This window comes from Pinus tabuliformis, chromosome 1_2, assembly GCF_031772625.1.
Source record: "Pinus tabuliformis cultivar Carrire ecotype Pingquan chromosome 1_2, CPIR1, whole genome shotgun sequence".
Taxonomy (NCBI): domain Eukaryota; kingdom Viridiplantae; phylum Streptophyta; class Pinopsida; order Pinales; family Pinaceae; genus Pinus; species Pinus tabuliformis.
Genome location: NC_142298.1, coordinates 135,810,334 through 135,823,271, shown reverse-complemented (window position 1 = coordinate 135,823,271; position 12,938 = coordinate 135,810,334). Strand labels below are relative to the sequence as shown.

Here is a 12,938-nt window from a genome sequence, read left to right as displayed (position 1 = left end):
TTTGGAGCCACAAGTAGGTCTAGGTTGTGGGAATGCATGAGCAAACATAAGAAGGAGCTAGATATCATAAGCCATGGTGTAATTTGAGCATTTGTCATGTTTACTCACTATTGGTTTTATTCATGGAACTGATGGACCTTGGAAACCCTAGTGACCTAATGGATGACCTGAGACCTAATGGAATGATGATGATAACTAACCCATTTTCATTGTGACACCTTCATAAAGTGTGATAGGCGACCAACATGAGTGAATTTTCAAACAATGACTTCATCTTTAGACTGACCATATAATGACTAAATTTGCTGTGTAAACCTAGTAACATAAACATTTGATTTTGAAAACCTGGAAAAACATAGTAAAAGAATTTTTGATCCAGGTGATAGGCGAACAAGACTGACACTAACAACCCCGATAAGAAAGGTTTCAAAATTAGGTAACACATTGTATGGATAAAGCTCCAATGAGGATGAACATAGAAGTATAAGGATGACAAGGAAACTAAGTTTAAGTTCAAAATATTATAAAAGGAATTTTTTTGAATCCCATATGAAAAATAAAAAATATCAAAAGAACATGTATCTTCCTAATTAAAGTAGTAGTATGTAATAGAGGTCAAGGGTTGATGATATTTCCATCTTTGATTTAGGGGGTTGGAATTGATAGGAAAGGTAGACTGTATGAAATGGCCTTCTATGGAGGAAATGCTTATTGTGACAAGGATTGAAAGTTTTATAAATATGGCAATTGAGTGTCTACTATTAGTATTTAGGTCATTTTATTTTCTTATGTTGTTTGCACCATCCATAACAGTTGGGACAATTGTAGAAGAAGCAAACATATATATTCAGTCTCTTTGGTTGGGTCTCCCTTTTTTAATAGTTGAGCATGTAACTTTTATTAAGTGGGGATAATTGGTAGAAACTCACCCACATATATTTCTACCAGACATATGTAGTGAACCTTCCAAGCTACATTTCAACACCATGGTGCATAATTTTTTGGAAAAAAGGAACATTGTGAGTAAGGATTTCAATTTTCCAATTGAAGAAATCTTTGAAGGATTTTTAGATAAACCAGTGACATTTTGTATCAGTGCATAGGTTCATTAGGAAGTATTAAAGAAGAAACTATCTCCATAAGAGAAGCTTGTCACTATAATGGTTAAGGTGGGTCATCCTCATGTAAGAGAAATAATCCAAAGTGATTTCACAATAATAGAATATTTTGCAAAGGTTTTAACATTGATTCCTTGCATGAAGCATTTGCAACTTGACAAGAGTATGCACACTTTGCAAGTTTCATAACTAAGAAGGGTAATTTTGTTGGATTATGAAAACATGATAGGAGAAATTAGTATGCTAAGACTTTATGTAGTAATTGAAATGGGGTGTTGGAAGCCAAATTAGACCTATTACTTTTAAAAAAAATATTATGTAGCTAGGCCTATAATTTATTTAAATCCTCTTAGGATGGATAGTAGGGAACAACTTAACGTAATTAACTGCAAAGAAAGTGTGTAGTCCATCTTCATGCAGAATATTTTCAAAGTTTTTCAAAAGGTTGCCTTTGGAAGTTAAGAATTATTTCTATTTGAATGAATTATTTCATTTCTTACCATTTACAAGGAAAAACAAATATGTCAAGGAGTTCAAGCAATCCCACCAAAGGGATAATTACAATGCAATTGTAAATAAAATGCATCACAATAATATGGTAGCTAAACTATCAAACTACGTGGCCACCGATGACCTAGTTGTGAGGGATGTTTGGGAAGGATTCAGAGCACACATAAAACTACATTGAATGATTTGGTATAGGACAGGAGGCATGAAAACAAGAGTTGTGTCATATAAGACATGCGATATTTTTCCAAGCTTAGGGATTAGGTATGATAACTAACTTATGCCAACTAACTAAAAATAAGATATAAGTGATCCATATAGGAAGAAGGGCTATTGATGCTTCATGGATTGGATTGTATAAGGTCATTGGATAGTCTTAGGAGGCTCTTGGGTGTAACCCATTTACATGTGTTGTGCATTGTGGATGTTTCATGTGTTCTAAATGTTACTATTCCTTGAAGCTATATTTATTAAGTTTTGAAATTGGTCAAGTCTTGCCTTGAATTTTTTTTAAGGCTACAATTAGATGTACATATGATATTTTTTATTGGATGAAATAAGTGGGTTAAACATGGCAAGGAATCTAACTTCTTCTAGTCTAATTGATATAACCCTTAGTTGAAGAATGATAGTCTATTTAATCTACCATTTAATCTCAATACCGCCCATTTAATCACATATCTTGTTATTTAAAGATGATAACAAATACCTAACAATTTGTCCACTTTCTTTCTAACCATGTTACATGTGTGGATGACATATTTATGGAATAAGAATACCTGCAATGCACATAAATTATGTTAAAGCTAGATAAAGAGTCAACAAAATAATAAAATAAATTAAGAAACATTTTTATGACTATATAAAAATTAGAAAGACTCAAGTGCATGAATACCTGAATGAGAGCCTTTTGATTTCAAGAATAATTTATCAGAGTAGTCTAATCTTGGATCAATCATTCCTTGATTTAACGAAGTATTAATGAAGTCAAAATTAACTTTGTTGTTTGTCTGTTGGAATGAGGGAGATTTTCTCCAAGACTATCCAAATCCTACATTATTCGCTATTGAAAAAGGTTGACCACATGAAGTTGGAAGCTCTTAAGTCCCCCCCCCACCCACATCACTCTCAATTCCCCAATGTCCAATATGTGTATTAGAAAATAGTTGAAATCAGCAAATTAAATTAAACAACCCTAAATATTTTATACAAACCCCTCTTATATATTCCCCTAAACCTTGTACCTTGACAATGGTAGAACATGCATAGGGAATCTCCATTTTCCATTTGTTGTCCTCCTCTTAAAAAATATAACATTTGGGCATTGCAGCATCTCCATAATGCATTAATGGTTCATGTTTAGAAAAAAAATGACAAGCATTAATAAAACACAGAACTAATATTAAAAACTTTAAAAAGGAAACAATTTCCATAATATTAGAAAAGAAAAGAGCAATACTGCAAATACTTCTCAAACAGAGTGTGGATATTGGTCAAGAAATCCAATATTTTCTCCCATATTCACCAGTAATATCTCGGGAAGCTACGATGGTTGAATGTTTTATTTGTCATATGTAGACACTATTTTTAGATCAAAACAAGTTCTTAGAGGATGGTAAAATAGTTCTTAGAGTATGCCAATTTCACTAACAACTATCAAATTATATTTTTAATCACATATCTACCATTTAATCTCAATACCACCCATTTAATCACATATCTACCATTTAATCTCAATGCCACCCATTTAATCACATATCTTGTTATTCAAAGATGATAAAAAATACCTAGAAATTCATCCACTTTCTTGACAACCATGTTACATTTGTGGATGATATCTTTCTAGAATAAGAATACCTACGATGCACATAAAATGTGTTAAAGATATACAAAGAATAAAAAAACAATAAAATAAATTAAGAAACATTTTTATGACTAAATAAAAATGATAAAGACTTAAGATACATAAATGAGCTCTTCTTGGTTTCAAGAATAATTTATTGGAGTAGTCTAATCTTGGAGCACACATTCCTTGATTTGATGGAGCAACACTAAAGTCAATATTGAATTTTTTGTTCATATGTTGGAATGAGGGAGGTTTGATCCAAGACTATCAAATCTTGAAGTATTCTCTTCTGAACAAGGCCAAAAACGTGAAGGTGAAATATCTTATTCCCCCCCCAACCACATCATTCCCAATTCCCTAATCCCCAATCTATCTACATGAAAAAAGTTGAAATCAACACATTAAATTAAACAACTCTAAATATTTTATACAAAATCCTCTTGTCTATTCACCTAAACCTTGTACCTTCAAAATGGCAGAACATGCATAGGGAATCTCCATATTTCCTTTGTTTTCCTCTTCCTGACAAATACAACATTTAGCCATTGTAGCATCTCCATAATGCATTAGCGATTCCTCTTAAAAAATAAAAAATGACAAAAGTTAATAAAACATGGAACTAATCTTCAAAATTTTAAAAAAGAAAACAATTACCACAATATCAAAACAAAAAAGTGCAACACTACAAATACTTCTCAAAAAAATCGTCAATATTGGTCAAGACAACCAATATTTCCTCCCTTCTTCACCAGCAGTGCTTGGGGAATTTATGATGGCTTAATGTTATATTTGTTAAGAAAAGGGAATAGATAAATTTAGAATAAAAATACCTACAATTCACATAAACTTAATTAAAGGTAGACACTATTGTTAGATTAAAAAAAGTTCTTAGAGGATGGTAAACTAGTTCTCAGAGTGCAACCCAACCTAGGGTTTCTGCAACCCCTGCAACGGCAGGCCTGCCAAGCATAGTACAGCCGGTAACAATCAGGCGGATTGGTGGTTAGAGTAAAGTGGCCATAAGCAAAAAGTAAAATGCAGTCACCTCAGGGGGGGGGGGGTGAGGCACCTCCCCCCAATAAGGACAGTCGAACGCAGCCAACGGAAGAAAGGGAAAACGAAAATGAACAGAGCGGAGGTAATACGGAACGCAGTAAGCAGAAGGGCAAGGACACAGATCAGGAAGATAGAAACAGGGCAAGTTCCTCCACATGCAAGCCAGTAGCAACTCACAGACCAAGAGTGGAGTTCCCCAGTCATCGTATCAATGCCAGGATATAGTATATGAGAGATCACGCGCTGATCGGAAAATTCATAGGAATATGGCCGACGGAGAAAGCGCTGAGAAGTTGGATAAGCGCTAAATGGCATCCAAAAGGGCACATCACTCTGCACCTAGGGGCAAAGGGGTTCTTCACTGCAGTCTTCAACTGCCTGGAAGATCGCAATAGAATTCTGGATGGGGGTCCTTACTTTTTCAACTCTGCAGGATTATATCTCAAAGCGTGGGTCGAAAGATTCAATCCAGACAAGGAAGACCTTAGCTACGCTCCTGTGTGGATAAGGCTGTATTCGCTGCCGTGGGAATACTGGGAAGAAAAATCTCTTCAGGAGATTGGGAACACACTTGGCGAGTTTGTAAAGATTGCAGAAGAAACAAAATCATGCAGATACACGTCTTATGCTCAGATCTGTGTTTATATGGACCTCAAGCAAGCACTGCCAGACACGGTAAGTTTCTTTCATGAAGATACTGAATGGATTCAAGTTATAGATTACGAGCATGTACCATTTAGATGCAGGAAATGCCATGATATAGGGCATCTCTACAGAGACTGTCCACTAAATAAGAAACCCTCTTCCCAAGATAGTTCAGATAACCAAACATCAGATGGTTTCACTAAGGTAACAAATCGAAGGAGAGGGAACAAACGAACAACAGTCAATCCCAAGGCAAATCCAGTCAACAAGCCAATACCCACAACGAGCAATAGTTTTGAAGCCCTGGCCAAGACTGATATGCAAGATCTGGAGAAGGAAACGCAGAAGAACAAGGAATCCAATAAAGAACAGCTAGGAGAAACTTCAGTGCAAACAGGAGATATGACTCCTAAGCAATCAATCCTGCAACCGCAATCTAAATCTGTATCCTGGCATTCCCAAGGAATGGAAGTTGATAACACTGAACCAAATGCCAAATCATCAAAAGAACGAGAGGAAACCTCTCAAGAGCCTCAAATCATGGAAGAAGATCCGGAGTCCTTAGACATAGGGGATCTGGATATTCTAGGCCTGGAACAAGCATGCAAAACAGGGAATTTTGAAAAAATACCAGATCAGCAAGTGGACAACCTAGTAGAAGTCCTAAACAGGGCACAGAAGAAATACTCTCTAGGAGTCCAGATAGGAAGTCCATGGGATGGAAAGTTCATCACCAAGGATAATAAGAAGAGAGGTAGAAAAACAACACTTGAGAGAACCATCAAGATAGGAGAGGTATTAGTGGAGTCAGGGAGGTATGCCAAACTGACCAAGTATTTTAATACTGACCCCCATCCTTCTCAATGAAGCTGATATCATGGAATATAAGGGGGCTCAATGGCCCAAGGAAAGGCAGATTATTAAAAAATATGCTTATGCAAGAAAAACCAAGCATACTCTTTCTGCAGGAGACTAAATGCAACTCAACAATTTTGGCAAAAATAGCAGCGAAAGCCTGGCCAGGAGGGCTAGTAACAGCTGTTGATGCACAGGGAGCTTCGGGAGGACTCGCAATACTTTGGGATGCGCGAGCCATTCAACTAAACAACATACAAGCTAATAAAAGTTTCATTCAGGCAACCTTTCATCTCATAGGTACTAACACCTATGGACTTATAACTAATGTCTATATTCCTCAAGACACTGCTCAAAAAGCTCAAATCCTGAATACATTGTCAGACCTCAACTCAAATAGGCCATACCCACTTTGGATTTCTGGAGGTGATTTCAATATGATAGCAAGCATGGAGGAAAAACAAGGAGGCAGAAGCAGAGTAAATAATGATGGTAACCTACTAAAAAACTTCATTCATAACAACTAGTTGGTGGATGTCCCCACAAGCAATGGCCTCTTCACTTGGAGCAATAAGAGAGAAGGATCGCAGCAGATTGCTTCGTGTCTTGATAGATTTCTCATCTCAGACAATGCAACTCACTTAGGAGGGGAATTTACAGCGTCCATCCTACCTATCTCAGGATCAGATCACTGGCCTATCGAACTTCAATGGAACAGGCCCGGCAACAACCTCAAGCGCCCCTTTCGATTTGAAGAATTTTGGCTAACTCATCCGGACTTTGAGGAATTAGTTAGATCAACCTGGCTCAACTTCAATCCTACTGGAGGTACAAAAATGTCCAGGTTTCAGCAAAAACTCAAGCATCTTAAAGGAGAAATCAAGCGATGGAATCACAATACTTTTGGCAACATTTTTAAAGCTCAAGCCACTCTCAATTTAGAAATGAAGAGGATCCAGCAAAACATTATCACTGAAGGATGCACGGAGGAATTAACCAAGCAGGAGCAAATCATAGAATCTCGAATATTAGAGAGGGCTAAACAGGAGGAAACATTATGGAGGCAGAAATCGAGGATTAGATGGTTAAAAGATGGAGAAAAGAACACAAAATTTTTCCATAAAACTACGGTGCAGCGCAGAATGAACAATTGCATTACTCACATCAAAAATGAACAGGGGGATAAAATAGAAACACATGAAGGCATTGAAGAGGAATTTCTCAGATATTTCAAGAAAGCACATCAGGAACCCAGTATAGACAGAATGTCGGCTATTAATAAGCTCCTAAAGGACATCCCAAAGATAATAACAGAGGAACATAATAGTCTCCTCCTCAAGCCCATCAACTTACAGGAAGTTGAAGAAGCTGCACAACACTTGAAGGAGGGGAAAGCGCCGGGCCCGGATGGTTTTACGTCAAACTTTTTTCATAAGTTTTGGGACCTTATAAGAGATGAGGTATGGCAAGTAGTGGAGGAATCCCGGGCACTACGATGGATGTATCCAGGGTTAAATGCCACTTTCATTGCCTTAATTCCAAAGGTGGAAGAATCCAACACTCCAGATAAGTATAGACCGATTGCCCTGTGTAATATCATCTATAAAATCATATCAAAAGTCATAGCTACCAGACTAAAGCCGTTGCTCCCTCTTATTATCTCGCCCGAGCAGTCTGGGTATGTAGAAGGCCGGCAAATAACGGACGGGATTATTTTAACTCATGAGATAATCCATTCCTTAAAGCAGACAAAAAAGCCAGGTATGCTGCTTAAGCTAGATCTATCCAAAGCTTTTGATAGTATCAGTTGGGTCTATATTCAAAAAATTCTTACTGCCTTTGGTTTTTCCCCATCATGGGTCAGATGGATTTTTAATCTTTTGTCTTCAGCTTTTTTCTCTGTTCTAATCAATGGTATCCCCTCGGCAACGTACCGTCCCTCCAGAGGTATCAGGCAAGGAGACCCCTTGTCTCCCTTTCTTTTTGTTATTATGGCAGAAGGACTTGGCAGAAGTATCACCTCTGCCAGGCTGGCTCAGCATCTAAAAGGCCTTTCATTCAACAACTCCCCTTCTTACTCCCACCAGCAATTTGTGGATGACAATATGCTTTTCGGTTATCCCTCGGTGCAAGAAGCTCGCCTCCTCAAATCAATCCTGTCGAACTTCTCTGATGCTTCTGGTGCCCTTATCAATCGAGTTAAATCCCAAATTTTTTTCTTTAACACCCCTGTTCCCACCCAAAAAGCTATCGGCCGAATTCTGGGATTCACTACTGCTTCCCTGCCCTCCAAATACCTCGGTGCCCCTTTAATTGCCTCAGCTCTCAAACACTCTTCTTGGAAACAACTGCTGGAAAAACTGGAGGCTCGACTCTCCCTATGGACTCACCGAGCCCTTAATATGGCTAGCAGACTTGTTCTTATCAAGGCTGTCCTTCATTCCATGCCCTTGTATCTCTTCTCCATCCTTGCAGCCCCAAAATGGGTACTCAAAGAAATTAAGAATCTCCAGCGCAATTTTTTATGGGGAAGCTCAGGCCACAATAAAAAATGGGCTCTAGTTAAATGGGATAAAGTATGTCTTCCAAAGAAAGCAGGGGGTATTGGGCTAAGAGATCCTGAGCACAGCAATAGAGCAATGGGCGCAAAAATCTGGTGGAGATGGCTAGCCCATCCTAATACCCCATGGGCCTCCGTCTGGACAGCTAAGTATGCAAGCAAATGTCCTATGGAAGAAAGAATACGAATGACGGAGTTAAGCACGGGATCAGTAATCTGGAATTCAGCTATACAACATAGAAATCTCATACAAAAGCACAGTTTTTGGGAAGTCAAAAGTGGGTCCATAGCTCGATTTTGGGAAGACTCCTGGTAGCAACTACCAAAAATAAGAGATATACTCCAAAATCATCCAATATCAGAGCAGGATATCAATCAGTTAGCCAAGGTCAGTCAGTTCTGGAGCTCATCTACAACTCAAGGACACAGACAATGGAAAAATGCAAATCAAATTCTAATGCACAACTCTGAACAAACTCAGCAATATCTCACTACAGAACTACAAAAGAGGCAAATCACTATCTCAGAAGAATCGGACATTCTAAGATGGGGCTATGAAGAGAAAGGAATATTCACCACAAAGGAAGCGTATAAGATAATAGTCCAAGATCAGCTAAACAAAGACACTTTATGGGATAAAATTTGGCACACTTCCAACTGGCCGAAGGTTTCCACCTTTCTATGGCTCCTATGTCACAATAAAATTCTAACTTGGGATAATCTTCGGAAAAGAAGCTTCTCGGGCCCATCTATATGTCTCAACTGTATGCAAGAGGAGGAAACAACTACACATCTTATGCAGACATGTCAAACTGGAAGAAAACTTTGGGAGAAGGTCGCCTTCCGCTGCCAAAAAGAAGGTAGAGTGCAAGGAGATCTAAAGGCCACTATTCGTAACTGGAGTCAAAAGCCATATCAAAGTAATCTCCTTAACACTCTGTGGCAACTTATACCTGGCTTACTGATGTGGAACATCTGGAAAGAGCGAAATAGAAGAGTTTTCAAGGATCAAACTATGCCCTTAGAGCAAATTTGGACTAAATTTCATCAGAACATCATGGAGTCTCTATCAATTAGAGAATGGTACTCAGAAGACCTCCCCACATCACCGCAAGAAAAAACAGTGTGGGATAATTGGAGGATCCAGATAAACCAACAGACAATCATCAAAAAGAATCCCACCATGCAGGAAAAGGAATCAAGTAAATGGACACCGCCGCCCATTAACATGTTCCAACTTAACTTCGATGGGGCCTCAAAAGGAAATCCAGGGAAAGCAGGGTATGGGGGAGTCTTCAGGGATCACAATGGCAATCCTCAATGTATCTTTATGGGCTCGAAAGGCTGGGATACCAACAACTCAGCAGAATTGGAGGGATTATGGAGAGGTCTCAAACTGGCTCACGAAAGAAGATTTTTTCCACTCATTATAGAAGGGGATTCGCAAATTATAATTCGAATGATTACAAATCTCATGCATGGATCCCCCATTCACAAAGTCAGCAACAGTTGGAGAATGGCCCAAAGGCTTGAGCTAATAAACAACTGGCTTTCTCAGCATCAAGCAATCTCATTCAAACACACCAGAAGGGAAGGAAACAAGCTTGCTGACTTTCTTGCCAATCTCGGAGTGGAAGCTGAGGTAGGATACTTTGAAGGGACTATCTCCAGTATAGCCTCCGAGGACCAACTCGCTAAATTCCAGGAAATTGTTACTCGGGATAAACCTCAGAAGAAGAATACACACCCGGATGCGGGTGGCATTAACAGTTATTAATGAAGAGCCGCACAATACAGGCAGCTGGCCTGGTAGATGGCGGGCGGATGGTCCTTATGACATGCGTCGTGGGATGGCAAATTGATTTAAGGGCAGGTGAAATTAATACTGAGCAGTCTCGAATGTTGGTCTTGCAGTCAGGCATTAATGCGCGCCTGGTTGATCTGCAAGCAGGTTGGTTTATTGGTATGGATCCGCTCATTGCACCTGTCTCAGCTACTGGTTCTTTTTATTGTGGAGCAGAACCGCTTCCGCACCCCTGCTTGGTCTTTCGAATTTGGCTGCTCGCCTGGGTTTGGAAACTCCCTGAAATCTTCTGCGCTCCTACTGTCATCGGCTTGCTTTGCCTCAATCCCTCTCTCGGTCCATCTGCACTTCTGAGTATGCCTCGACGCCGAGGTATCCCACGCAGAGGTAGCCATACCAGGAACATAGGCAGCCCGTCTCGTCCTGTTCCACAGAATGTTGTCCCCATAGCCTCAGCATCCCCTTCTTCTCCGCCCTTGGGTCAAGCTAGGCCTCTCCCGAATAATTCATTCCAGACCTCTAGGTTTACTTTTCAAAGCAGGCTCAACAGGCCTGTTTTGACAGCAAGCATCACCATCATTCTCACGGAGGAGGAGAGTAATCAGGTCAGCTCGGCTCCAAACACCTCCTCCCACTCTCAGGAAGAAAGTGTTCTTCAAGGGGACATGACAGGGATGGTGTTCCATGTGGACAACATGCAAGAGGATACCCCTGTTTCAGAAGTGCCTCAGCAGCCCGTGGATCTGACTTAGAGCGACATTCTGGCCTGTGGGCCGTCTCAGCGTGCCGATTGCATTCTAAATCTGGTGACCACTCCTGAAGGCGGAGCAGAGGAACATGATGAAAGCGGTTTCGTTACCTGGGTAGCCTCTTCCAGCCAGGTGGAAAGGGACACGCCGGATTCACCGAAGCATGCAGACTAAACCTGTCTCCTCACTGCCGGGTGGCCTTCTTGCCTATATGCTGTGCAATTTTGGTTTCGTGTCATTGATTATGAGTTTATGTGTTTCTGTCTGGTTCATACTCTTGCTACAGGTCGTGGAAACTGCCAATATAGGTTCTGCTTTTTGTTATAACTATGGCTATGCTAGTTGCTTTTGTGCTTTTTTGGTCAATGAGGGGCATGACGGAATCAGTCCTGGTAAAATCTTTCAGTGTGTCAGGGCCCAAATACAAAATTTTAAAGTTTGTACTGTGAATTTGGCAGAAAGCCTGAATTGTAATATCTCTGAGTTTCTGTTGAGGAATGGCCTCAACCTCCTCTGAGGTCTTGACCTCATTGTATATATCTTTTTTCCTTTTTTAATAGAATTAGTATTTACGAAGCAAAAAAAAAAACTAGTTCTCAGAGTACTCCAATTGCGCCAACAACTCGCAAATTATATTGTTAATTACATATCTACCATTTAATATAAATACCACCTATTTAATATCATATATTTTTGTAAAAATATGATAACAAATACCTATAAATTCATCCACTTTATTTCCAACCATGTTGCATATGTGGATTATAACTTTTTGGAATAAGAATACCTGCAATGCACATAAATTGTGTTAAAGGTAGATAAAGAATCAGTAAAATAACAAAATAATTTAAGAAACATTTCTATCAATAAGTAAAAATTAGAAAGACTCAAGTGCATCAATACTTGAATGAGCTCCTATTGGTTTCAATAATAATTTATTGGAGTAGTATAATATTGGAGCAGACATTCCTATATTTAGCGAAGCAACAATGAAGACAACATTGACTTTGTTGTTTGTTTATTGGAATGAGGGAGGTTTTCTCCCAGACTATCTAAATCCTAAATTATTCTCTACTAAACAGGACCAAACAAGTGAAGGTGGATGCTCTTATGCGCCCCCCACCACCCCACCCACCCCCCCCCCCCCCCCCTCTCCCCCTCCCCCTCCCTCCCACACATCTCTCTCCATTACCAAGTACCCAATCTATCTACTATAAAATAGTTGATATCAACACATTAAGATTCATGCATACAGAATAGAAAAACATAAAATTTATAAAGAAACATATTTGGTCACATTCATTCTCTGCAAAGTTCTAAGCAAGTATATTTTGTATTTTTCTAAGATAAGTACAAAAAAGTATGCAATATCTCATTTAAATTCATATTTCCAAAAAAATATGCAATAAATCATTCAAGTATTATATTAATACATCAAAATTTATTCTTATACATCAAAAATCTTATATTACGCTCTATTGTATATAATACATTATAACATTGTACAACATCAATTTGCTTTGGTCTCTTTTTATTAGACCTAAAAAATTACTATGTTTTTCATCCATTTCTGCATTTTCATCTTTTGGTCGGGGTTGTTCTAATTATGATTCTAATTGGATCCGCTAACACACTATACCCCTGGTTGTGATGTTCTCATGGAGCCTAAGAATTTGTGGGGGAGCATCGCCTACACAAAATATTAACTTTATATGGTCAATTATTGAATATCATTGAAGTAATTTTTTAATAATGAAAAAATATATTTTCAATGTAATTAGTTACCTAGTGCATTAGT

General features: G+C 38.7%; 1 protein-coding gene across 1 annotated transcript; it reads left to right on the top strand.

Annotated features, from left to right (window-relative positions):
* The first annotated feature begins 4,755 nt into the window (after positions 1–4,755).
* On the top strand, positions 4,756–8,903 carry LOC149204884 (uncharacterized). The gene is made up of 3 exons (XM_089397233.1): positions 4,756–5,987; positions 6,746–7,788; positions 7,918–8,903. Exons 1-3 carry the CDS (start codon positions 4,756–4,758, stop codon positions 8,901–8,903), a joined length of 3,261 nt encoding a protein of 1,086 aa, XP_089253359.1.
* Positions 8,904–12,938: the final 4,035 nt, after the last annotated feature.

Excerpts from the sequence above, each read along its gene's own strand:
- LOC149204884 (XM_089397233.1), top strand. The coding sequence starts at position 4,756 with ATGAGAGATCACGCGCTGATCGGAAAATTCATAGGAATATGGCCGACG. Across the intron at positions 5,988-6,745 it reads GTATTAGTGGAGTCAGGGAG|GCCCGGCAACAACCTCAAGC; the intron begins GTATGCCAAACT and ends TCAATGGAACAG. Across the intron at positions 7,789-7,917 it reads AAAGCAGACAAAAAAGCCAG|CTTTTTTCTCTGTTCTAATC; the intron begins GTATGCTGCTTA and ends TTTTGTCTTCAG.